At 44.9% G+C, this 23,670-nt stretch overlaps 1 protein-coding gene across 6 annotated transcripts in view; it reads right to left on the minus strand.

Annotated features, from left to right (window-relative positions):
- LOC139252375 (uncharacterized) overlaps positions 1-23,670 on the minus strand; it is a 336,279-nt gene that overhangs the window by 12,083 nt on the left and 300,526 nt on the right. For all 6 annotated transcript variants that reach the window (XM_070873361.1, XM_070873357.1, XM_070873359.1 and 3 more), the window contains 3 exons: positions 22,470-22,588; positions 13,041-13,176; positions 1,395-1,477 (listed from right to left, as the gene is read on the minus strand). In XM_070873361.1, coding sequence (XP_070729462.1) covers positions 1,395-1,477; positions 13,041-13,176; positions 22,470-22,588 — 338 coding nt within the window. The remainder of the gene's footprint in view (positions 1-1,394; positions 1,478-13,040; positions 13,177-22,469; positions 22,589-23,670) is intronic.

Below are 23,670 nucleotides of genomic sequence, written 5' to 3' on the forward strand. Positions count from 1 at the left end.
TTTTCTCTCCCTAAGAACTTCTATTTTCATTACAGGTGTAAGCATTCCAAGAGCCTAATTTTTAAAAATTGATTTGTCTCTTTGTAAACTCAACCATGACCCCATGATGTGAATATAATATAGAGGATGTAACGGGCCAGAAAGATATGGCAGAAAGACTGGTTGTGACATCTCAAAAACATCCCAGAGGTTCTCTTAATTACACCTGTAGTGCACTAATGTACCTAATAGTTTTCCTCAGTGGCTTATATAAATTTACAGTTAGAGTCATCGGTGCTGCTGCTATTCCGGGCCGAAAGGCCCCCCGTCCCCGGTGCCGTGTCTTCAGCTCCGCTAGAACAATAGCATCTTCTCTGCGCTGATTTTCTTAAGTTCAGGTAAGGTCTTTCAGAACGGTGCACTGCGCCGTTTTTGAAAAAATCCTAGTTGGCCAAACTCACTTAAATGGCCAGAAATGGCGCAGCCGGCATCCCCTGTGACGTCAAAAAATCGTGAACTAAAAAAAAATCAGCCGTAAGTAGTTTGGGATGGCGCAGAAACTTTGGCGAAACTTGCAGATTTTAGTCTGCTCCAAAAAAAACAGCGTACGCCAAAAAAATGGCGCAGAATGGTGGCAAAAATTCAGACCAAAATTTCCGCAGTCACCAAGAATGGCATCTTTAAACGAAAAAGGGGAAAAAGCATTCAACCCCTTTTTGGGGAAAAGAAGAAAATATGACCCTAAATTACATAATTTAGTTACACCGACATTATCTATGCTTCAGCATTATGAGCCATAGATGACATCCTCCCACCCGGCCCCCCAAATCCACTTTTCTCCCATGGATATAAATTGTAGGCTGAACTTTTTATTTCACTATTCACATACAGGAAAACCTTTTGTCACATGTAATTTTCGAGAGAGGAGCTTTAATCCCAAATATTCCACATAATATTTATCATTACTTGGTGGCAAACATTACTCTAATATTTAAACTTAGTATATAAAGACTTTGATCAAAAATAATATAATAGATTGATTTTAGCTTCACATTGCCAATTAGAAATGAGTATAACCGCTATTCCTTACCAGCAGAGGTTCTTACACATTTGTATCATTTTTAAATGGCAATAATGAAGAGGTCAGCAATCTGGATTTTCCAGCCATCGTTTCAATGCCTGGAGAATCGGAAGTGCACAAACTGAATGTGCTAACCTCCGTGCCTCATTCTCCAATCTGTGCTGCAATCATGTGAGACTCAATGCTGAGAGCAGAGCTTTCCTCTGAAAATCTGGTAATGTAAGAGACGATTGAAGGCTGTGATTGGGGATTTGTAAGTTTATAAGATGGATGAGATAAGGTGCGCAAAATGGCCGTCCTCATCAGTATTTACCTTGTGATTCTGGATTCTTACCTCTTTTCATGAAGGTCAAATTCAAGCTTGGACTTAAAAATTCCAAATGCTTTTGTTACAGTCGATTTAAGGTCTTTGGACACCTAAGTAAACAATAAGATGTAGGTTTCCAATAAAAGTATATTCTACACAACAAAACTACTCAGAACTTTAACAAAAGCAAAATACTACGGATGCTGGAAAACCGAAATAAAAACAAAGTATTGGAAATGCTCAGCAGGTCAGGCAACATCTGTGCAGAAAGAAAGAAAGTTAACATTTTCAAAAAGTCATCGACCTGAAATGTTCACTCTGTTTCTCTCTCCACAAATGCTGCCTGACCTGCTGAGTATTCCAGCACTTTCTGTATTTACTCAGTCTTTCCCCAACCAACATCCATATCACCTGACTGACACTCAAACTCTTCCTGTCAGGGAATCTGAAATGAAAATGTCAGCTGATATTCTGAACCAGTAGAAAAGGAATAATTTCAGTCAGCCTAACCTCAGTGGTGGGAAAATTATTGGAAAAAGTCCTGAAGGACAGGATAAATCTTCACTTAGAAAGACACGGATTAATCGAGGACAGTCAGCATGGATTTGTTAAGGGAAGGTCGTGTCTGACTAACTTGATTGAATTTTTCGAGGAGGTAACCAGAAGGGTCGATGAAGGCAAAGCGTATGATGTAGTGTATATGGATTTTAGCAAAGCTTTTGATAAGGTCCCACATGGCAAAGTAAAAGCCCATGGGATCCAGGGCAAAGTGGCAAGTTGGATCCAACATTGGCTCAGAGGCAGAAAGCAAAGGGTAATAGGTGTTTTTGCGACTGGAAGGATGTTTCCAGTGGGGTTCTGCAGGGCTCAGTACTGGGTCCCTTGCTTTTTGTGATATATATCAATGATCTAGACTTGAATATTGGGGTTATGATGAAGAAGTTTGCAGATGATACTAAAATCGGCTGTGTGGTTGATAATGAAGAAAGCTGCGCACTGCAGGAAGATATCAATCAACTGGTCAGGTGGGCAGAAGAGTGGCAAATGGAATTTAATTCAGAGAAGTCTGAGGTAATGCATTTGGGGAGGGCTAACAAGGAAAGGGAATACACATTAAATGGTAGGATACTGAGAAGTGTAGAGGAACAAAGGGACCTTGGAGTGCATGTCCACAGATCCCTGAAAGTGGCAGGCCAGGTAGATAAGGTGGTTAAGAAGGCACACGGAATGCTTGCCTTTATTAGCCGAGGCATAGAATACAAGAGCAGGGGGGGTTATGCTTGAACTGTATAAATCACTGGTTAGCCACAGCTTGAGTACTGTGTGCAGTTCTGGTCACCGCATTACAGGAAAGACGTGATTGCACTGGAGAGGGTACAGAGGAGATTTACGAGGATGTTGCCGGGAGTGGAGAATATGATCTATGAGGACAGATTAGATAGGCTGGATTTGTTTTCCTTGGAACAGAAGAGGCTGAGGGGAGACCTCTTTGAGGTATATAAAATTATGAGGGGCCTAGATATACTGGATAGAAAGGGCCTATTTCCCTTAGCAGAGGGATCAACAACCAGGGGGCATAAATTTAAAGTAATTGGTCGAAGGTTTAGAGGGGATTTGAGGAGAAATTTCTTCACACAGAGGGTTGTGGGGGTCTGTAACTCGCTGCCTGAAAGGGTGGTAGAAGCAGAAACCCTCACCACATTTAAAAAGTACTCGGATGTGCACTTAAAGTGCTGTAACCTGCAGGGTTACAGACATCGAGCTGGAAAGTGGGATTAGGCTGGATAACCTCTTGTTGGCTGGCACAGACACGATGGGCCGAAATGGCCTCCTTCTGTGCTGTAAACTTCTATGATTCTATGATTATTCTATGATTTGCAGGGTTGTGAGAAAAGAATGGGACAAATTGGATTGCTCTTTCAAAGAGCCAGCTCAGACACGATGACCCTGTGCTATATTACTCTATGAAAAAAATTTGTGATGGAATATATCAATTTAGGTGGTCTGATAAGGTTTTCACTGGTGCAAGTATTTAATCTGACATATTCTTCCAGTTCTACAAATCTGTACTGTCTCCATAACATCGTATGATTGAATTTTCCATGGCGTAGAAAAAAACTTCATGCATGCGTATATGATACTGGAACAACAGAAGTCGAACTGTTGGGCATTCTCTCTTCTTTTGCTAACAGCATCTGGAAATTGGGCAGACACAAAAACTGCCTGCCTCCAAATGAACAAACCCCGGTAGTCTCAATGTGTCGCACATGTCATAACTGGGTCCAGCCGCAAAATCCAACGTGCCCACTTAAATCACACCGCAAATGCACTGCAAACATTGCAGACTTTTGGTCCCAATCACATGCAAGTTCTTTCTTTGTCTCGATATCTGACAGCTATTAGTAATTGCAATCTTTTCCAATGTCTATCAAGCTATTAAAAATAGGAAGGAACTAATAGATGATAACAGAGGTAAACTATGACCAGGGGTGTGCTCTATACTCCCAGGCAATGAAAAAAGCCTTGATCTAGAACTGTGGATGAGATAAGGAAGGTGACTAGTCAGGGTCCAACTACAGTAGTTGGAGGTTTTATCTTACCAGAAATTGACTGGGACAATAATATCTCTACTGATAAGACAGGGAAGGAATTTCGAGAGTTAATGGAAGATTGTTTTTTGACTCAGTTTGTAAAAGAGCAAACAAGGAGAGAAAACATCTAGGATTTGATTAAGAGTAATAGGGATGATCAAATCTCCCACACAAAGGTGGATGAGGCTTTAAGTTCCAATGATCATAAGCAGGATGCATAAATACGGAGATCAGAGAAACATGTTGTAATGTATGCACCTGTGAGAACGCTCACAGGTTTGTAGTGCCTACGGCCATACTGGTCTGGGGGAGCCCGATCTCGGATGCTAAGTAGAGTAAGGCCTGGTTAGTACTTGGGAGGGAGATCGACTAGGAATACATAAGAAATAGAAACAGGAGTAGGCCATACGGCTCCTCGAGCCTGCTCCGCCATTCAATAAGATCATGGCTGAACTGATCATGGATTCAGGCCTGCTCCCCATAACCCCTTATCGTTTAAGAAACTGTCTATTTCTGTCTTAAATTTATTCAATGTCCCAGCTTCCACATCTCTCTGAGGCAGTGAATTCCACAGATTTACAACCCTCTGAGAGAAGAAACTGCAACGAGAGCCCCCATAACTGGGAGCATGTGGTGTTCTCAGAAGCCTTCCTTTAAGAGCCAAAGCCTTCCTTTAAGAGCCAAAGCCTTGCAAGCATCCTGCACCCCCGTCACACTTTAACAACTTTTAAAATTATTTACACCTAGCCACTACTCAAATAAAATGTAAATAAACCAGTACAAAAGCAAAAATCTAAACTTACCTGAAAGTTGCGTGTGTCCCTTTAAGAAGCGCTGGTGGTGGGTGGGGGGGGGGTCCTTCATACAGCTGAACACACATTCAGCTGTGCGTGCTGTGGAGAGGGCCTCAAACGGAGTGGCAACATCCAAAATGGCAGGTTGTACGTCAGTTCAGCATTGCACACTGATCAATGTCATTATCTGACTAATTACCGTATTTGCAGCGAGCACAGGCAACGGTAGCGCTGACAACCTGCCCAAAATGGCAGCTGCCGTGTTCTGTGCTAGAATTGAGCAGAAGCGAGGCGGCTGCTATTTTTTTTTACCTAAACTGGCCTCATCAGCCGGTGCTAAGAGGTCGAATTTCATGGCCAATAAGTCTAAAACAAATGAAAAGGAAGCGAGTAGAGTAATAGTCAGAAATTTTGCGTTAGGCACTACAGGTAAAGGGAAAACTGAAAGATGTAAAGTAAATAAATCACGAGCGAGAAATAAGAAACGTGTGAGACAACAACATTAGAGCAGGAGGACAGGTTACGGTGTACAGTACTTTATACAAGTAGAAGGAAAAACTTGAATGAAGTGCAGGCACAAATTCAACTTAGAAAGTAATGGTAGCCATTACTGATATATGGTTAAAATAGTCAGGACTGGGAACTGAATATATACCAGGTTATAAGGTCTACAGGAAGGATAGGAAATCTAGTGGAGATGGAGGAGTAGCATTAGTGAGTAAGGATGGAATTACTTCTATAATAAGAGACGATATAACAAGTGGTAAACAGACAGTGGAGATTTTATGGGTAGAATTAAGAAGTAAAAAAATGATTTAAAACTGTAGTGGAAGTCATGTATAGGCCCTCTGGTAGCAGCTGTGAAGTAGCGCAATGTATTCATAGACAGAGATTTATAGGCAGAGATTAGACAAACATGGAGTAAAGACAGTAGTTTTAATGGGGGGTTTTATCTTTCACATAGATTGGGATAAGCAGACTAGCACCTGAATTTTGTGAGTGAGTTCAGGGTATGTCCTCGAACCAACAAGGGAGCAGGCTATATTAGATTTAATATTGAGCAATGAACCAGATTTATTTAACAGCCTAACGATGCGAAAAAATTTATCTAATCATGATCATAATATGATTGGGTTCATTGTTGTGTTTGAAAGGAAGTAATGCGAAACAGCTACACAAGATTCTAGATTTAGCTAAGGCTGACGTCAGAGACAAAGAATGTCCACAGTAAATTGGGCAAATCTGTTAATGCGTAAAACGACAGAAAATCATTGGAAGTGTTCAAAATATTATTTCAGGTCGATGACCTTTCATAGAATCATAGATTAGTACAGAACAGAATGAAACCATTCGGCCCATCAAGTTTGCTCCAGCTTTTTCGAAGAGCAATCCAGTTAGTATCACTCACCCGTTCTTTCCCCATATCCCTGCAAATTTTTCTCTTTCAAGTATTTATCCAATTCTCTTTTGAAGGCTACTATTGAATCTGTATCCACCACCCTATCAGGCGTGTATTCCAAAACCTAACCACTGGTTGTGTAAGAAAGTGTTTCCTCATGTTGCCTCTGGATCTTTTGCCAATCACCTTAATTCTGTGCCCTCTCATTATCACTCCTTCAACCATTGAAAACAGGTTCTCTTTATTTAATCTGTCTAAATACTTCATGATTTTAAACACCATTATCTCCTCTTAGCCTTCTCTGCTCCAAGGGGAACATCCCCAACTTCTCTAGACTACCCTGTAACTGTATTCCTGGAACAATTCTAGTAAAGCTCTCCAAAGCCTTCACATCCTTCCTAAAATGTGGTGCCCAGAATTGGACACAATACTCCAGCTGGGGCCAAACTAGTGTTTTATACAAGTTTAGCATAACTTCCTGGCTTTTCGACTCTATGGGGCCGAGATTGCCCCTCGCCCGAAACGGGGCAAATGCATCGCATTTGACTGTCCGTTACCGCCGATCTGGATGCGGTGTTAATAAAATAGAAATTACGCTTTTTTCTGTCCGAAACGGAGCAGTGTTAATTCCCAGTGGTAAGGGCTGCTTTCAGCAGTGTGCCTGCGGAGTGGAGATTGCACCGCAAAATTCCCCTCCTATCCATTTGATGCACACCATCATGCTAACGATGCAGCTCCCTGGCTGCCTTAAAGGGCAGGTTTTGCAGCTGTGTCTTGAGTTCCTCGACCTTTCTTTGCCCAGGATTTCCGCTGCTCTGGAAGCTCAGAGTGCTCTCATGCACTCTGGGCAACAGGGCACGGAGCGTCTTACTGCTGTTGTCTCTGATGGCTTCCAGAGTGTGGCTGCTGTCATGCAGTCTCAGCTAGAGGCTACGTGAGATCTGACTGCTGCCATTGCGGCTGGGGCCACCCCGGTCCACCGGGGACCTAACGGTGCCACCCCACCTCACCGACCTGTGCTCCAGCAGCTTGGTGGAGGAGGTGGGGTGCTGCCCCGGGGGAGCAGCACTGGTTCCCCGGACCAGGATACCGATGTGGGCTCTCCAGTTCACAGCAGCCCTGAGTCGAGACCTGCCACTCCGCAATTGCTGCCAAGTATGGCTTCACCCCAGCCACTTCCGACTGAAGGCGCACAGGAGGATGCGGCACAGTCTGCAGCCAGCCTTCCAGGGCCAGAGCTGGTCGAGGGCGTCTGAGAAGGACATCTGCAGCTTCCTCTGCACACACACAGCAGTCTTCCCAAAGCCGTGAGGCAGTCACAGGGGAGACACTGCGGCGTAGTGTAAGGATAGGTTTGCGTAAGAGGAGTAATAAGGAGTTGGACAAGCGTGATAATGGATTAAGTGAGTGGTTTGGAGACCCATTGTTTGGGTTTTAATAAATATTTAGTGTTTGGAATTTGTGATCAGGTCTCTCATTTCAGTGTGCAGGAATAGTGTGTGAGAGAGCTCACAGGTTGGTCCATGGAAATGGCCAGATGCAGGCTTAAGTGGGCATTGACTTGTGTGAGCCGGGCAGCTATGAGACGGCATTGTGCTTCCCTTGCAAGGTTAGGATGGGGACGCCACCTGCTGCGTAGCTGCACACCCGCATCCTGGTTCTCCTCCTCCTCCGCAGGTGCCACTGCTGCTTCGTCCTCCGATGGCTGAGCCCCCATGATGGCCAGGTTGTGGAGCATGCAACATACCACCACAAATGTGGAGACATGCCCAGGCGAATACTGCAGCACCCCACTCTGAGCAGTCCAGGCAACGGAACCTGTGTTTGAGAATGCCAATAGTGTGTTCGATGATGGTCCTGGTGGCCGTCACACTCTCACTGTACGCGAGTTGCCCATCAGTTCTAGGGTAGCGCAGAGGATTCATGAGCCAAGTGCTCAGTGTGTAGCCCTGGTCACCGAGGAGCCAGCCGCAATCTTCATTGGGACCAGTGAAGAGGCGTGGCACACCGCTCTGGCACAGTATGAAAGAGTCGTGGCTGCTGCCAGGAAACCGGGCATCCACTTGCAGAATCTTGCGGTTGTGGCCGCAAATGAGTTGTACATTGAAGCCCTTGCGGTTTCTGAATTGCTCTTCAGCCTGGTGGGGTGCCCTGAGACCTACGTGGGTGCAGTCAGTGATCCCCTGGGCCCTGCAAGAATGCAATCTGGCGCTCCAATTGCTTCTCTCTGGGGCAGGAGATGTCGTCGGCCCTCCTATACAGAGCACCTGTCACCTCCCGTATCGCTGTGTGGGCTGCAAACTGCGAAATGTTGCAGATGTTCACAGTGGCAGCTTGAAACGAGCCTGTGGCATAAATGTTGAGGGCTACAATGACCTCGATGCCACGCTCAAGGCTGTCCTCACCCATGTCTGTGGCTCCAATTCTGGCTGCAGGAGATTACAGATCTCAGTGACGACGTCCTTCCGGAATTTCAGTCTGCGCAGGCACTGATCATCACTCATATCTGTCTTTGCGAATTGATGGCGGAAGACCCTTCCGCGATATGCCCTCTCACCCCCACTTCTGTGTGGCCGTCTTGCTATTGGCTGCTCCCTGCTGCTGTTCTGCCTCCTCCAACTCTGCAGGCTGCTGCTGCCCAGCATCTAGCTCCGCTGCAAGCTGCCTCCTGGCTGCTCATCCGTTATCTGGTGGTGGGGGGGGGGCGGGGGCGTAACTGACTCTCCTCCTTGGGGGAGGCCCTTGCTAAGGGCCTTCGTGTGGCACCTCTTATTTGCCCTCTGTGGCCATCCCCCTGGCCCTCTCCATACTGGTCCGCAACGGTGCCTGCGGCCCTTGCCCGCTGCCTCTGCAGCTGTTGCCCCCAGCGCAGCCTTCTCCTCTGTGCCTCGGCTTCACGCACAATGCACAGCAGGCGTTGGTCTGTAAGCACTGCCCCCATTTCAAAGCCCTCCACCAACACAGCCTCCCCGAAGTGGCCACCTTGTTCTGCAGGTGGAAGGTGCCTCCAGCACTCGCAAAGCAGCGCACACTGTAGCCTTGCACTGCTAGTCAAAGAATGCAAAAAAGTTGCTGACGCTAAATCCAATCAAATCACCAACCCTTTAAGGCAATCTGGCAGTGTGCATCAGCAACTATGCACCACTCGAAAAAAACAACTCTTGGCACCGCGAGCAGCCAGATGACTTTTGAAGGGCAAAGGGGCTTCCGGCCCAGCACCTCGGCGGTGCGCGCAGTGATGATGCGCTTAGGAGTGCTGTCCATCACCGGCAGGGAAGTGGTGCTAAAACGCATCAGGGCAATAGCGATCTCGGTGGCCATTTAACGTGAACTCGGCGGCCATTGCACTCCGCAGCATGGCCGCCGATTTGAGGTGCTAACAGACTTTAACGAGAGGGGCAATTTCAGCCCCTATGCCTCTACTTATAAAGCCCAGGATCCCATATGCTTTATTAACTGCTTTGTTAATCTGCCCTGCCACCTTCAAAGGTTTGTGCACAAGCACCCCCAGGGTGCTTCTTGCATCCCCTTTAAAATTGTACCATTTAATGTGTATGTTCTCTTCTTATTCTTCCTTCCAAATTGTATCACCTCACACTTCTCTGCATTGAATTTCATCTGCCATGTGTCTGCCCATTCCACCAGCCTGTCGAGGTCTTCTAGAAGTCTATTACTATGTTCCTCACCGTTTACTACACTTTCAAGTTTCGTGTCATCTGCCAATTTTGAAATTGTGCCCTGTACCCTCAAGTCCAATTCATTAATGTATATTAAAAATAGCAGTGGTCCTAGTACTGAACCTTAGAGAATACCAATGTAAACCTCCTATTCACTACAATTCTCTGTTTTCGATCCCTTAGACAATTCTGTATTCTAGCTTGGCAGAGGGATGAGAACCTGAGTGTAGATTCAGAAGGGAGAAAAACAAAGCTGGAAATGGAAGGCAGTAAATACGTAAGTGAGTTTGGAAAGCAGAGAAAACAAAGGCTAGAAAATAGACAACAAAGGAGTTTGACAGTTCTTAGTGGTATATACTTCAAAGCAAGGAGTCCAGTGACTAAGGCAGATGAGCTGAGGGCATAGCTAGACATATGAAAGTATGATATCATAGTTGTTGAAACATGGATGAAAGAAGAGCAGGAATGGCAGCTCAACATTCCTGGTTATAGGGCTTTCAGACAAGTTAGAGAGGGCGATAAAAAAGGAGGGGAGTCGCAATATTGGTTAAAGAAACAATTACAGCTGTTAGCAGGGATGATATGTTAGAAGGATCATCAAATGAGGCTATATGGATTGAACGGGAGAACAAAAAAGAGGCAATTACACTGCTAGGAATGTACCCCCAAATAGCCAGAGGGAGATAGAAGAGCACATATGTAGGCAGATTTCTGAGAAGTGCAAAAACAATAGGGCAGTAATAGTAGGCGATTTCAACTACCCAAATATTAACTGGGATAAAATCAGTGTAATCGGTACAGGGGCGCAGAATTCTTAAAATGAAAAATGCATTCAGGAGAACTTTTTGAGCCAGTATGTAGTAAGCCCAACAAGAGAGGGAGCGGTTCTGGACTTAGGTTTAGGGAATGAGGTGGACAGGTGGAAGCGGGTGTCAGTGAGAGAGCATTTGGTGGTAGTGATCATAATTCAATTAGACATAGCATAGTTATGAAAAAGGACAAAGATAGATCAGGAATAAAAGTTCTCCAATTTTACTAAGCTGAGATGTGATTTAGCAAAAGTGTACTGGAAACAGCTACTTGAAGGTAAATCAGTATCAGCGCAGTCGGGGGCATTCAAGGAGGAGATAGTGAGGGTTCAGAACAAATATGTTCCCACAAAGCAAAGGGGTGGGACTCCCAAATCTAGAACCCACTGGATGTCAAGGGGAACACAAGATAGGATAAGGCAAAAAAGGGAAGCTTATGTGAGATACCGAGAGCTAAATACTGCAGAAAGCCTAGATGAGTATAGAAAGTGCAGGGGTGAAATTAAAAAGGAAATTAGGAAAGCAAAGAGAGAGCATGACAAAATATTGGCAACTTAAATGAAGGAAGGCACAAAGCTGTTTTACAAATACATAAAGAGCAAGAGAATAACTAAAAAAAAGAGTAGCGCATATTAAAGACCAAAAAGGAAGCTTGTGTACGGAGGCAGAAGAAATGGGTCTGGTTCTTAATGAATACTTTGCATCTGCCTTCACAAAAGAGAGGGACAATGCAGACATTGTAGTTGAGGAGGAGTGTGAAATATTAGATGGGATAAACATAGTGAGAGCGAAAGTATTAAGGGGTTTAGCAACTTTGAAAGTAGATAAATCACCAGTCCCGGATGAAATGTATCCCAGGCTGTTAAGAAAAGCAAGGGAGGAAATAGTGGAGGCTCTGACCGTCATTTTTCAATCCTCTTTGGCTAGAGGTGTGGTACTGGAGGACTGCTAACATTGTATCATTGTTTAAAAAGGAAGAAAGGGATAGACCGAGTAATTTCAGGCCAGTCAGCCAAATCTCAGTGGTGGCCAAATTATTGGAAAAAATTCTGAGCGACAATATTAATCGTCATTTACAAAGGCACAGATTAATCAAGGAAAGTCAGCATGGATTTGTTAAAGGAAAGTCATGTCTGACTAACTTGATTGAATATTAGATGGGATAAACATCTTAAGTTGCCAAAAAGTGTGGGGCGGAGCGGTAAGGGAGGTGTTGCACACCTCTCTTAGGGCGCTAGGCCGGCTGAGCATGTGCAAATCCCGAGCTGAGCAGCCAGCCTTGGAGCGCTGTAAGAGGCGCCTGGGGAGAAACAAAAACATTGAAAAAAAACACCAAAAACATTCTCAATAAATAAATCAAGCCACCACAACATAAATCGCAAAAAAAATAAAATCAAAAACAACCACACTTACCTGAGGTCAATAATACTTACCTCACTGCAGTCACTAAAGCTTGGACCACCTGCTTTCAAAAGCGATCCCAGCACGGCGCTCTACACAGCGCTACGGGTTGGGTGGGAGCTAAAAATGGAGCCGGTGTCGCCAGGAGTGGACCAGGGGTGTTGCCTTCCACCCCGCCGAAATTGGCCCCGAAAGTCCCGGATCGGAGCTGGAAGCTGGCTGCCCACCCAGAAGAGCTTATCACTGCCATTGCTGCCTCTCCGGCCAAGCTGAAAATCCAGTCCAGATGGTTCAGCAGGGATGGATGTTCAGCCCAAACAGTTTCACAGAAGAACATTCTTAACCTACATTTATTCAGTAAAGTGGTGCAAATGCAGTCCAAAAGATAGGAGTTTTAATGATGATTGAATACATTTACTGGCAATAATTTTCATTTTCATTAAATTAAAAGCAATGCCCACGTGCTCATGCTGTGCCATGACCTACACCACTCGAAGCTAGCACGAGCTCAGCTGTACAGGCTTTGGAGCAACTTACAGAGGGAACAATGGGTGAGTCACTGATCACAGGTGTGGAAGGTTAGGATCAGTGGCTTGGGGTTATGCTCTGTATTGGCTGGACTTTATAAATAAACTATTAAATAAGAAAAATAAACAATTGGCCTTAGTTTTCCTGCTAGGTGGAGATCAGCCAGGGCTCCAGAAGAGAAAGGAAAGAGAGGCTTTGCGCTAGATAAAACACTGCTGTAGAAGGCACAAGGGATATCACAAAGCTAAATGAGAAAACTAGGAAAAATAATATGGGTTAGTGTTCCAAAAGATTGGAGTCAAGTTTGAATAAATGTACATGAAAGCACAAATAATTCATAACAAAATTGGAGATTTGGGAACATAAATAAATATGGATCAATACTATTTATAACGGATACATAAAGTGAAATAATGGAAATAGATGTTCATGTTCCGCTACATTCAATACATACAAGATGAAAGAAATAAATACCTTTTCCTTCATTTCCTCAAGATTTTTCATCCGGTAAACTTGCTGTAGAAGTTGTTTCAGAGATTCTACAAGTCCTTCCTGGAACAATTTGTGCAGTTTTCTTTCAGTAAATGGAAGCCTTTCCTTGCCCATGTACCTTTAAAAACAATACGATTTGTTATACAGAGTGGAAAGATTGGCAGACAGCTGAAAAAAAAATCAACTTTTCTCTAGGTTTGGAAAGAGATGATCTATCTGACTACCGTTGTAGAATTTTAGAAATGACAGCACAGAAGGAACGCCATTTAAGCCAGTGCCAGTAATAGTGCCATCGGAGCAGGCCGGGGAGCGGAAGGAGCAGCATAACACTCCAGGGAGCAGCACGTGCTGGAGCAGGAGAGCAATGGCAGTGAAGAGGGACATCATCAAGGTCCAGGTCGGTGATTGGAGTGTGGGCAGGTACACCAGGAGCGGCGAGGCTGGGGCGAAGGAGCGGTGAGTGATTGCAGAGTGATGTGATCGGGGCCCAGGAGAGGCGTGAGTTCGGGGCCAGAGGCCCAGGGGCAGCACGGGCCAGCCCACACTGCGATATGTGTGCACACGAGGCCCGTGCAGCAGAGCAGGTCTCCACTCGTCTTGGTTAATCCTTGCCACTGGATCAAGACCTAGCTCTGTCAAGCCCGTGTGGTGGCTGGTGTGCAACGAGCACCACACGTTAAAAAAATCCATGCACGGGCATCTTCTAGCCTTCAAGATTTAGTTCGGGACCTGGAAAGTTAGGTGCTTCATTGAAATACCCGTGAAGTTTTTGACGTGGAAGCAAGTCATCCTCGATTCGAGGGACTGCCTATGATGATGATGAGTATTAGATCTACTTATCTGATTTTAAATGATGTTATAGACTCTGCCTCATAAACTATTTGTGGAAAGCATTCCATGTTCTAATAACCCGCTGTGAGCACCATTTTCTTTTAACTTTTGCTCTTAGTTCCTCTATTGATAATCCTGAATGTATCCTCCTTTGTCACCGACCCTGATATGACACCTACCCTTTGCAGGCGAGTGGTTGTTCTGCTTTATTCAAATGAGGCCTGGGAGTTTAAATGGCTTGAGCCTCATGCCGAGCTCCCCACGGGGAGGTTCCCTCCAGCCCCACGCTAATCTCCCCACCCCCAACCTCACCTCCATTGGGTGAAGCAAAGAGCATAAAGGAGCCAAAGGAGCAAGAAAGGGAAGAGGAACCTAATTTTGCTGAACAGAACATTTGTACTTCAGCTCTATTTACCTGCCTTTGTTATTATCCCTTGATATCCTTACCCAACAAAAATCTATCGATCTCAGTCTTGAAAATGTCAGTTGTCGCAGCATTCACAAGGTTCGCCGCGATCCAATTAGATTAATTAATTCAAATTCGATCCGTGGTCAGGGACAGGAGGGTGTGACTACGAGTGAGGAAGGTATGGGGATTCAGGATGGAGGGATTGAGGAGCCTCGGCCCTTGCTCTTGTCCACAGGTTCGAGGCTCTTACTCCCTGTGTGGATGAGAGCAGGGACTGCAGGGAGGATGAGCAAACTGACCACAGCACCATGGTATAGGGGTCATTCAAGTGGGGGGAGTAAAAACAAATGTTGTAGTGGTAGGGGACAGTATCATTAGGGGGATAGATAGGGTTCTCTGCAGCCGAGAGCGTGAGTCCCCAAGGCTGTGTTGCCTGCCCGATGCCAGGGTTAAGGACATCACCTCGGGGCTGGAGAGGAACTTGGAATGGGAGGGGGAAGATCCAGTTGTCGTGGTCCACGTGGGTACCAATGACTTAGAAAGGACAAAGAAAGAGGTTTTGCTGAGGGAGTATGAGCAGCTAGGGGCCAAATTAAAAAGCAGAACAAAGGTAATAATCTCTGGATTACTTCCTGAGCCACGAGCAAATTTGCATAGGGTAAATAAAATCAGAGAGTTAAGCACATGGCTCAAAGACTGGTGTGGGAGAAATGGGTTTTGGTCGTGGGACACTGACACCAGTACTGGGGTAAGAGGGAGCTGTTCCATTCGGACGGGCTCCACTTAGACCGTGCTGAGACTGGGGTCCTGGCGAATCAAATAACTAGGGCTGTAGAGGGGGCTTTAAACTAATTAGTGGGAGGAAGGATTCAGGTGAGCGAAAATTAAAAAAGTCAAAGAATAAGGAGAAGGCAATAGCAGCACTGGGGGAAATGAAAACCTTCATATTGATTGAACAAAGCAAATTGGCCAGGGTAGCCTTGAAGAAAAGTTAATAGATTGTATCCAGTATAGTTTCCTTGAACAGTATGTTGCGGAACCAACCAGGAAGCAGGCTATCTTAGATCTGGTACTGTGTAATGAGACAGGATTAATAAACAATCTCCTAGTAAAGGATCCTCTAGGAATGAGTGACCATAACATGGTTGAATTTCAAATTCAGTTGGAGGGTGAGAAAGTTTGTTCTCAAAGCAGTGTCCTAAGCTTAAATAAAGGAGACGACAAAGGTATGAGGGCAGACTTGTCTAAAGTGGACTGGGAAAATAGATTAAAGTGTGGGACAGTTGATGAGCAGTGGCAGACATTTAAGGAGATGTTTCATAACTCGCAACAAAAATGTATCCCAATGAGAAGGAACGACTGTAAGAGAAGAGATAACCATCCGTGGCTAACGAAATAAGGGATGGTATCAAATTGAAAACAAGGGCATACAATGTGGCCAAGACTGGTGGGAGGCCAGAGGATTGGGAAACTTTTAAAAGCTAGCAAAGAACGATTAAAAAAATTGAAAAAGAGAGGGAAGATAGATTATGGGCCCATGTTTCGGTCTGAGTTGCTCCTATTTTTTTTGGAGCAACTCGTTTGAATGGAACATCTTAGAAATTACAATTCTCGGCATTTAGTTTGTTCCAGTTCTAGTGAGTTAGAATAGTTTCATTTTAGGACAGATTTTTTTTCAAAGTGGGTCATGTCCAGCCATTTATGCCTGTTTTGCAAGTTTAGGCAGCGAAACTAACTTAGAATGGAGTAAGTGTAGATCTTTTACGATCAGAAAAACCTTGCCTACACTTATAAATCAGGCGTAGGGAATGAGAGATACGGGGGTGGGGAAGGGGGTTTACAAACATTAAACACCACTTTTACAAATAAAGAGCCATCATCAATAATAAATGAAAAATAAGTCAATAAATCAATCAAAAAAAAAAATCAATCAAATAAAAAATTAAGTTTCTACTCACTGACTGCAGCACTGGGAGCCCTCCAACAGTGTGCTGGGATGGGGCCCACCCAGTGTCTCTCTCTCTCTCTCTCTGTCAGTGTCTCTCTCTCTCTGTCAGTGTCTCTCTGTGTTTCTGACAGCGAGGGGTGGGGGGAGAGAGGTGGGAGGGGGGAGGGAGGGGGAGGGGGAAGAGGAGGGGGAGGGAGGCGGGGGGAGAGGAGGGGGAGGGAGGCAGGGGAGAGGAGGGGGGAGGGAGGGAGAGGAAGGGGAGGCTGAACAGGAGGGGGGGGGGAGCGAGAACTGAACGGGAGGGAGGCCCGAGTCCGATCTTCACCCGGGGAGCCCATTCGGCCAGGGCTAGGGGCGCTGTGCTTTGGGCCCCTCCCACGCAGCCACGGGGGCGAGGAGCCACTGCTCATGCGCGCACATCCCTTATGCTGTGCCACGCCAAGCACGAAGATGACCTGAGGAGCTCGCAGAATCACAAGGTAAGTTTTCGGTGCCCTTTTTATTCCAGAAAATCGGCGTACCTTATGGAGGTGCGCCGTTCTTACAGAGGGCGGAAACTTGGGCCCTATGAAAGTAAACTAGCACGAAATATAAAAACAGATAGTAAGAGTTTCCACAGGTACATAAAAAGGAAGAGTGGCTAAAGTAAATGTTGGTCCCCTAGAGAATGAGACTGGGGAATTAATAATGGAGAACAGTGGCAGAGATGTTTAACAAATATTTTGTATCGGTCTTCACGGTAGAAGACACTAAAAAGATACCAATAGTGCATAATCAAGGGAACTTAATACAATCACTATCATTAATGAAGTAGTACTTGGTAAAATAATGTGACTAAAGGCAGACAAGTCTCCTAGGGTCTTAAAAGTGACTGCAGAGAAAGTGGATGCATTGGTTGTAATCTACCAAAATTCCCTGGATTCTGGGGGGGTCCCAGCGGATTGGAAAACCGCAAATGTAACGCCCTATTTAACAAAGGAGGCAGACAAAAAGCAGGAAACTAGAGACCAATTAGCCTAATAGCTGTCTTTGGGAAAATGCTGGAGTCCATTATTAAGGAAGCAGTAGCAGGACATTTGGAAAAGCATAATTCAATCAAGCAGAGTCACCATGGTTTTATGAACGGGAAATCATGTTGACAAATTTGCTGAAGTTCTTTGAGGATGTAGCGAGCAGGGTGGATAAGGGGGAACCAGTGGATGTGGTGTATTTGGAATTCCAGAAGGCATTCGATAAGGCACCACATAAAAGGTTACTGCACAAGATAACATTTCACAGGGTTGGGGGTAATATATTAGCATGGATAGAGGATTGGCTAACTAACAGAAAAGAGAGAGTCGGGATAAATAGGTAATTTTCCGTTTGGCAAACAATGACTAGTGGGGTGCCGCAGGGATCGGTGCTGGGTCCTCAACTATTTACTATCTATATTAATGACTAAAATGAAGGGACTGAGTGTAATGTAGCCACGTTTGCTGATGATACAAAGATGTGTGGGAAAGCAAATTGTGAGGACACATAAAATCTGCAAAGGGATATAGACAGGCTAAGTGAGTGGGCAAAAATTTGGCAGATGGAGTACAATGTGGGAAAATGTAAGGTTATCCACTTTGGCAGAAAAAAATAGAAAAGAAAATTATAATTTAAATGGAGAAAAATTGCAAAGTGCTGCAGTACAGAGGCGATCCTTGTGCATGAAACATAAAAAGTTGGTATACAGGTACAGCAAGTAATCAGGAAGGCAAATGGAATGTTGGCCTTTTTTGCAAGGGGGATAGAGTATAAAAACAGAGAAGTTCTGCTACAACTGTATAGGGTATTGGTGAGGCCACACCTGCAGTACAGAGTGCATTTTTGGTTTCCGTATTTAAGGAAGGATATACTTGCATTGGAGGCTGTTCAGAGAAGGTTCACTAGGTTGATTGTGGAGATGAGGGGGTTGACTTATGAAGATAGGTTGAGTAGGTTGGGCCTATACTCATTGGAGTTCAGAAGAATGAAAGGTGATCTTATTGAAACATATAAGATAATGAGGGGGCTTGACAGGTGGATGCAGAGAGGATATTTCCACTCATAGGGGAAACTATAACTAGGTGGCATAGTCTCAGAATAAGGGGCCGCCCATTTAAAACTGAAATGAGGAGAAATTTCTTCTCTCGGAAGGTTGTAAATCTAAGGAATTCTCTGCCCCAGAGAGCTGTGGAGGCCGGGTCATTGAATATATTTAAGGCGTAGACAGATTTTTGAGTGATAAGGGAGTAAAGGGTTATGGGAAGCGGCAGAGAAGCGGAGCTGAGTCCATGATGGGATCAGCCATGTTCTTATTAAATGGTGGAGCAGGCTCGAGGGGACAGGTGGCCTAATCCTGCTCCTGAGGACTCTGATCGCTGGGATGCTGCTTTGAAAAGAAGAGTGCTTCACGGTGTCTGCCGTGGCTCAGCGCTATATAAATGCAAGTCTTTCTTTTCTTTTGTGAGGATCACACATATGACGAGGCACTGAGAATGTTCTCCCAGCACATGCAGCAAGTAGCAGGGTTACTGGTAGAGTCCACTGCCATCTTAAGCTGCACCATAAGGGAACCATATTAGCACTGTAGTACCTTTGAGTGTGTGGCAGCTCCTTACACATCTACAGCTGTCTCTCCCTGCAACATAAAGGCTCGAAGACCAGTGAGTGTGTACTCCATGGATGCAGAGACAGCTGGCCTCGACGCTTCAGAGGCCAAACTGCAGCACAGTGTCTTCTGTCCACAACCCCATGGGGCTAGGGCGCAGAGTAGCATATCTCAGGATTTCCAGGATCATACTGGAACCATTAATTCATAGAAACATAGAAAATAGGTGCAGGATTAGGCCATTCGGCCCTTCGAGCCTGCACCACCATTCAAGATCATGGCTGATCATTCCCTCAGTACCCCTTTCCTGCTTTCGCTCCATATCCCTTGATCCCTTTAGCCATGAGAGCCATATCTAACTCCTTCTTGAATATATCCAATGAACTGGCATCAACAATTCTCTGCGGCAGGGAATTCCACAGGTTAACAACTCTCTGAGTGAAGAAGTTTCTCCTCATCCTAAATGGCTTACCCCTTATCCTAAGACTGTGTCCCCTGGGTTCTGGACTTCACCATCATCGGGAACATTCTTCCCGCATCTAACCTGTCCAGTCCTCTTATAAGTTTCTATGAGATCCCCTCTCATCCTTCTAAGCTCCAGTGTATAAAGGCCCAGTTGATCCAGTCTCTCCTCATATGTCAGTCCCGCCATCCCGGGAATCAGTCTGGTGAACCTTCGCTGCACTTCCTCAATAGCAAGAACGTTCTTCCTCAGATTAGGAGACCAAAACTGAACACAATATTCCAGGTGAGGCCTCACCAAGGCCCTGTACAAGTGCAGTAAGACCTCCCTGCTTCTATACTCAAATCCTCTAGCTATGAAGGCCAACATACCATTTGCCTTCTTCACCGCCTGCTGTACCTGCATGCCAACTTTCAGTGACTGATGAATCATGACACCCAGGTCTCGTTGCACCTCCCCCTTTCCTAATCTGCCGCCATTCAGATAATATTCTTCCATTCAGGTCATATTTTGCCCCCAAAGTGGATAACCTCACATTTATCCACATTATACTGCATCTGCCATGCATTTGCCTACTCACCTAACCTGTCCAAGTCACCCTGCAGCCTTTTAGCGTCCTCCTCACAGCTCACACCGCCACCGAGTTTAGTGTCATCTGCAAACTTGGAGATATTATACTCAATTCCTTCATTTAAAACATTAATGTATATTGTAAAGAGCTGGGGTCCCAGCACTGAGCCCTGCGGCACTGCACTAGTCACTGCTTGCCATTCTGAAAAGGACCCATTTATCCCGATTCACTGCTTCCTGTCTGCCAACCAGTTCTCTATCCACGTCAGTACAATACCGCCAATACCATGTGCTTTGATTTTGCACACCAATCTCTTGTGTGGGATCTTGTCAAAAGCCTTTTGAAAGTTCAAATACAACACATGCACTGGTTCTCCCTTGATCACTCTGCGAGTTACATCCTCAAAAGATTCCAGAAGATCTGTCAAGCATGATTTCCCTTTCATAAATCCATGCTGACTTGGACCAATCCAGTCACTGCTTTCCAAATGCGCTGCTATTTCATCTTTAATAATTGATTCCAACATTTTCCCCACTACTGATGTCAGGCTAACGGATCTATAATTACCCGTTTTCTCTCTTCCTCCTTTTTTAAACAGTGGTGTTACATTAGTCCATAGGAACTGATCCAGAGTCGATAGACTGTTGGAAAATGATCACCAATGCATCCACTATTTCTATGGTCACTTCCTTAAGTACTCTGGGATGCAGACTATCAGGCCCCGGGAATTTATCGGCCTTCAATCCCATCAATTTCCCTAACACAATTTCACGCCTAATAAGGATTTCCTTCAGTTCCTCCTTCTCACTAGACCCTCGCTCACCTAGTATTTCCGGAAGGTTATTTGTGTCTTCCTTCGTGAAAACAAAACCAAAGTATTTGTTTAACTGGTCCACCATTTCTTTGTTCCCCATTATAAATTCACCTGAATCTGAATGCACGGGGGGCCTACGTTTGTTTTCACTAATCTTTTTCTCTTCACATATCTATAGAAGCTTTTGCAGTCAGTTTTTATGTTCCCAGCAAGCTTCCTCTCATACTCTATTTTGAGTAATTATAGACCGGTTAGCCTGAATTCAGCCCTACAGCTGATCATTGACCAGCCAGAAACAAGACCCTCTGTGGCATGGCAGGAGTCTGCTCACTTGACGTCTCAGGTAACACCACATTGGAGCCCTCCAGCCAGCCCTCTCAGATACCTGCACACGCAGGGAGCGGAGTCAGTTTTCCCAGGCAGCAGCAACAGAATTGGAACCTGCAGTCGGTCCTTCCCAGGACTCAGTTGTCAGAGATGAGAGCTCTCTCATTGTCCTAGTTTGTAACCAGTCACTTCTTGCACCTTGGCCCTCAGAGAGCACCTGGAAGGAGCGCCACATTATGCAGGGGCACCAACAGAAAGCAGGCCATTAGGATAGAGTAAGCCCCCACGATAGGGGTAATGCTGATAAACATTTAAGAAATGTCCTTTACTAGTTATGTCTAATAGCATCTATGTCAGCTGGCTGAATTTGGAACAATCCAAGAGAGTGCATCCTGCTGGGACAACTAGGCAAGAGCAAAGGGGCGGATCAATTCATTTGGTCTGCAGTCTGCAGTTGTCAATCAACAGAAAATGTCTTCATAGTAATCTGGGTGTGGATTGCTTTTTCAGCCAGTTAGATAGTTTGTCTGCCTCCTCTTAGCGTTGCTGCTGCTCTGTATAATGTTGGTTGTAACTGGTGCACCTTTTTCCTCATAAGCATTGATGGCTTCGTACCACCCTGAAAAGATCCAGGGCAAAATAGTTCAGGGCTGAGGTGGCTGTAGCAGTCATTGGGAGAGCAGTTTGAATTGTGGAGGTTGACAGAGATCATCCAAGATGTCCTTACTGAAGTGTAGCCTTTTGATGCACAGCTCCTGGATATGTACTTGCTGTGAGCACCAGGGTCTGTACATTCAGGCTGCTGAGTACAGGGAAGATTGTTTCACCCTCTTTGTATAATATGTTATTTGCCTTAACTTGCTACATTTCTTCTCTTCTTACTGTCATAAATAATGGGACTCTATTGGGGAAACTCATGTTGCTGCCTTTGCAGTGGCTTTAGGTGAAAATTAAATTTAGACTCCAGAAATTTCTGCAAAGAAGCAGAGTGAAGGCCGGGTCAGTAACTATCGAGTAGACAAAATAGTTCCAAATTGGGGCTGAAATGAAGCAGTGGCAAGCAATGTTTCAATCCAAGAATTGTCGTCTAAAAAAATATCACTTCCACCGTTATCAACTGACCCTGGCAAGCAAGTAGCCAAATAGTTGAAATGAACCAAAATCAGGCAGGCTGTGTTACGGACGTGCATCATGCATTCCTCTCCACCTAATTTTATTCTGCGTGCTCTGCCCAGATAACATTTTACTCCCAGGCGGTAAAGGTAAAATCTATTCCAGTATGTGGAACAGGAAGAAAGAGGAGCAGCAGGAAATACCTGAAAGAGTGGTAATTTCACCAAAGAGAAAATAAATTGAAGATGAAACTCCTTAAATTTGCAATTCATTCAGAGTTCCAGACATTAAAAATAATCTGTTTTTGAATGCACTTACCAGCCAATGGCTCCATCCAACTCTGCTTCAGCTGCCTGGCGCACAAGGATTTGCATTTTTTCAGTGTCTTTTTCAAGATGCAGGGCAAGAAAGTTGCCAAGATCCTTAATGGCACATTCCTGTAGGCAAAAAGAGCTTGAACAAGTTCTGTAAAATTATATCGCAATGGTTAAAAAAAAAGAAAATCTTTGAAGGCTGAGATAAAACAGAAATGACTCGAATACACACAGCTCCGTCAACGTTGGAATAGAGATGGGGCAGATATTCGTGTTGCTGCAAATGTTGCTAGGTGGTGTGTGGACAGTGTGCAAGGTTGCACTGTCAACTGGTTGGGACAGGCATGATGGTCTTCATGGTCTTTTCTTCCTCTTTTCTGATGTTAATATGTTGGAACTGATAGAAGGCGGCAGGAAGAACCAATCCTTCGTTCATTTTTGTGATATTTTCACAGAGCACAAGCACACACAGCTTTCTAACATGGCAGGCAGCTCTCTCGGAAGTCTCCGGAACCTGCTGCTTCAGTTTAATTATTAACTCTGTAGTTGCAGTACACAATACATCCACATCCACAGTGTGGAGCTACAAACATTGCAAGCTTACAGACATTACAATTTTTTTGACTTGATATTGACTCTCACTGTAGTGCTGTTCCATGGTCACTGGTCACCCTCCAGTACATTGCTTAAGCTCAAGTAATGTCATGATCCATTCGTGAGCCTTGACAGTGAGTGCTTGTAGGTTGTCCAGTCGTGGAGGATAACACAGCACAGCTCAATCTTGTTTGTACCCAGTGTCCACACATGTAAAACATTTGCAGTAGCGGTCACTGCACAGCAGTCAGGAGTGGGAACATGTTGGACATTCTCCTCTCCCTAACCCAGAGGCCAAGCAGAGAATTATAATGCTACTACTGCTTCTCCCACTGAAATAACATAGACCAGAGGGTGAATCAGGCACCTTCTTGGGCTGTATGGTTCAGAGACTTTACACAGTGACAGCTAGGAGAGCCCTTTTATAGATCAAAGAGAGATGGGAAAAATAATGTGTAATGGTCAGAGTATTACATAAAATATAAATAACAGAAACAGACCATTCGGCCTAACTACCCTTGTTTATACTCCACATGAATCTCCTCCCATTCTATCTACCTCATCTCAGGCTTTCAGCATATCTTTCTATTCCGTTTTCTCTCATGTACTCA

Source organism: Pristiophorus japonicus, unplaced genomic scaffold (genome assembly GCF_044704955.1).
Source record: "Pristiophorus japonicus isolate sPriJap1 unplaced genomic scaffold, sPriJap1.hap1 HAP1_SCAFFOLD_461, whole genome shotgun sequence".
Lineage (NCBI taxonomy): Eukaryota > Metazoa > Chordata > Chondrichthyes > Pristiophoridae > Pristiophorus > Pristiophorus japonicus.